The sequence below is a fragment of the Plasmodium gaboni genome (genome assembly GCF_001602025.1).
Source record: "Plasmodium gaboni strain SY75 chromosome Unknown, whole genome shotgun sequence".
Classification (NCBI taxonomy): Eukaryota; Apicomplexa; class Aconoidasida; order Haemosporida; family Plasmodiidae; genus Plasmodium; species Plasmodium gaboni.
Window position 1 is genome coordinate 168 of NW_017385249.1, and position 1117 is coordinate 1284.

The 1117-nt window shown below is 17.6% G+C and overlaps 1 protein-coding gene across 1 annotated transcript; it reads left to right on the forward strand.

Annotated features, from left to right (window-relative positions):
• Positions 1–236: 236 nt before the first annotated feature.
• On the forward strand, positions 237–1117 carry PGSY75_0007300 (hypothetical protein; the record flags this gene model as incomplete). The annotated part of the gene is made up of 5 exons (XM_018783209.1): positions 237–276; positions 413–499; positions 674–829; positions 966–1020; positions 1096–1117. 5 exons carry the CDS (start codon positions 237–239, stop codon positions 1115–1117), a joined length of 360 nt encoding a protein of 119 aa, XP_018639006.1.

Genomic DNA, 1117 nt, shown 5'->3' on the forward strand with positions numbered 1-1117 from the left:
TATATATATATATATATTACATATAATATATTTTTTTTTTTTTTTTTTTTTTTTTTGTAACTATATAAGAATGCCTTTATATTTTACTATATTATACCATTTAATTTTTTTTTTTTTTTTTTTTGTATGAAAAAAAAGATATTTCATTATGTCCCCCTTTTTGTGTATATTATTCTTCATTTGATAATACATATTGTAATATATAAGAAAAAGTAGAACAATTTTTTTTTTTTAAAATGGAAACAAATAAATTAGAAGGAAAAGAAAAGAAAGCAGGTAATTGTTATATATATATATATATATATATATATGTGAAGAAAAACAAAAAGAAGTAAATATTAATATATATATATATATACTTAATATCTGCTAATATTAATTATTTTATAATTTTTTCTTTTTTTTTGTAAAGGAATATGCAGAAGATGTTTTAGAGGCTTCTTTAAAAGTATAAAAGGACCAAGCATAACTCACAGTATTTTATTTGGAATATGTGGAGGTAGCTTTTTATTGGATATATTTTATATATATATGAAAATGATTTTATGAAAACATAAATATATATAACTATAAAATTTTATCAGTTTTAAACATATATATATATATATATATATATATATATATATATATATAATTAGTGTTTATTATTTTATTGGTTTGTAATATCTTGTAGGTCTTGTGTATTATGGATCATATTATTTTTATCGTTTTTTAAAAATTACATATTTTGACACTCAACATGTGTCCAATGAAAGCAGAAGGAGATATATGGAAAAACAAATGTTATTTTATAACGATTTTGGATACGATTTATCTATGAAATATATTGGTAAATCAAATGAATATAGGAATAAAAAAAAAAAAAAAAAAAAAAACTATACGATTACATTTAAGGCTATATAAACATACTCATGTTAATATATATATTATATATATATATGTTTATTATATTTATTATTTTTTAGGAAACCTATGTAAATATTATGACCCAGTTGCCTTACGATTACCTTTTCAACCACTGTAATTATATATTATATATTTTTATATATATTTATTTATCATATATACTTGTTGATGTTTTTATTTTATTTACAGAGATGACAAATATAGGCTTTAA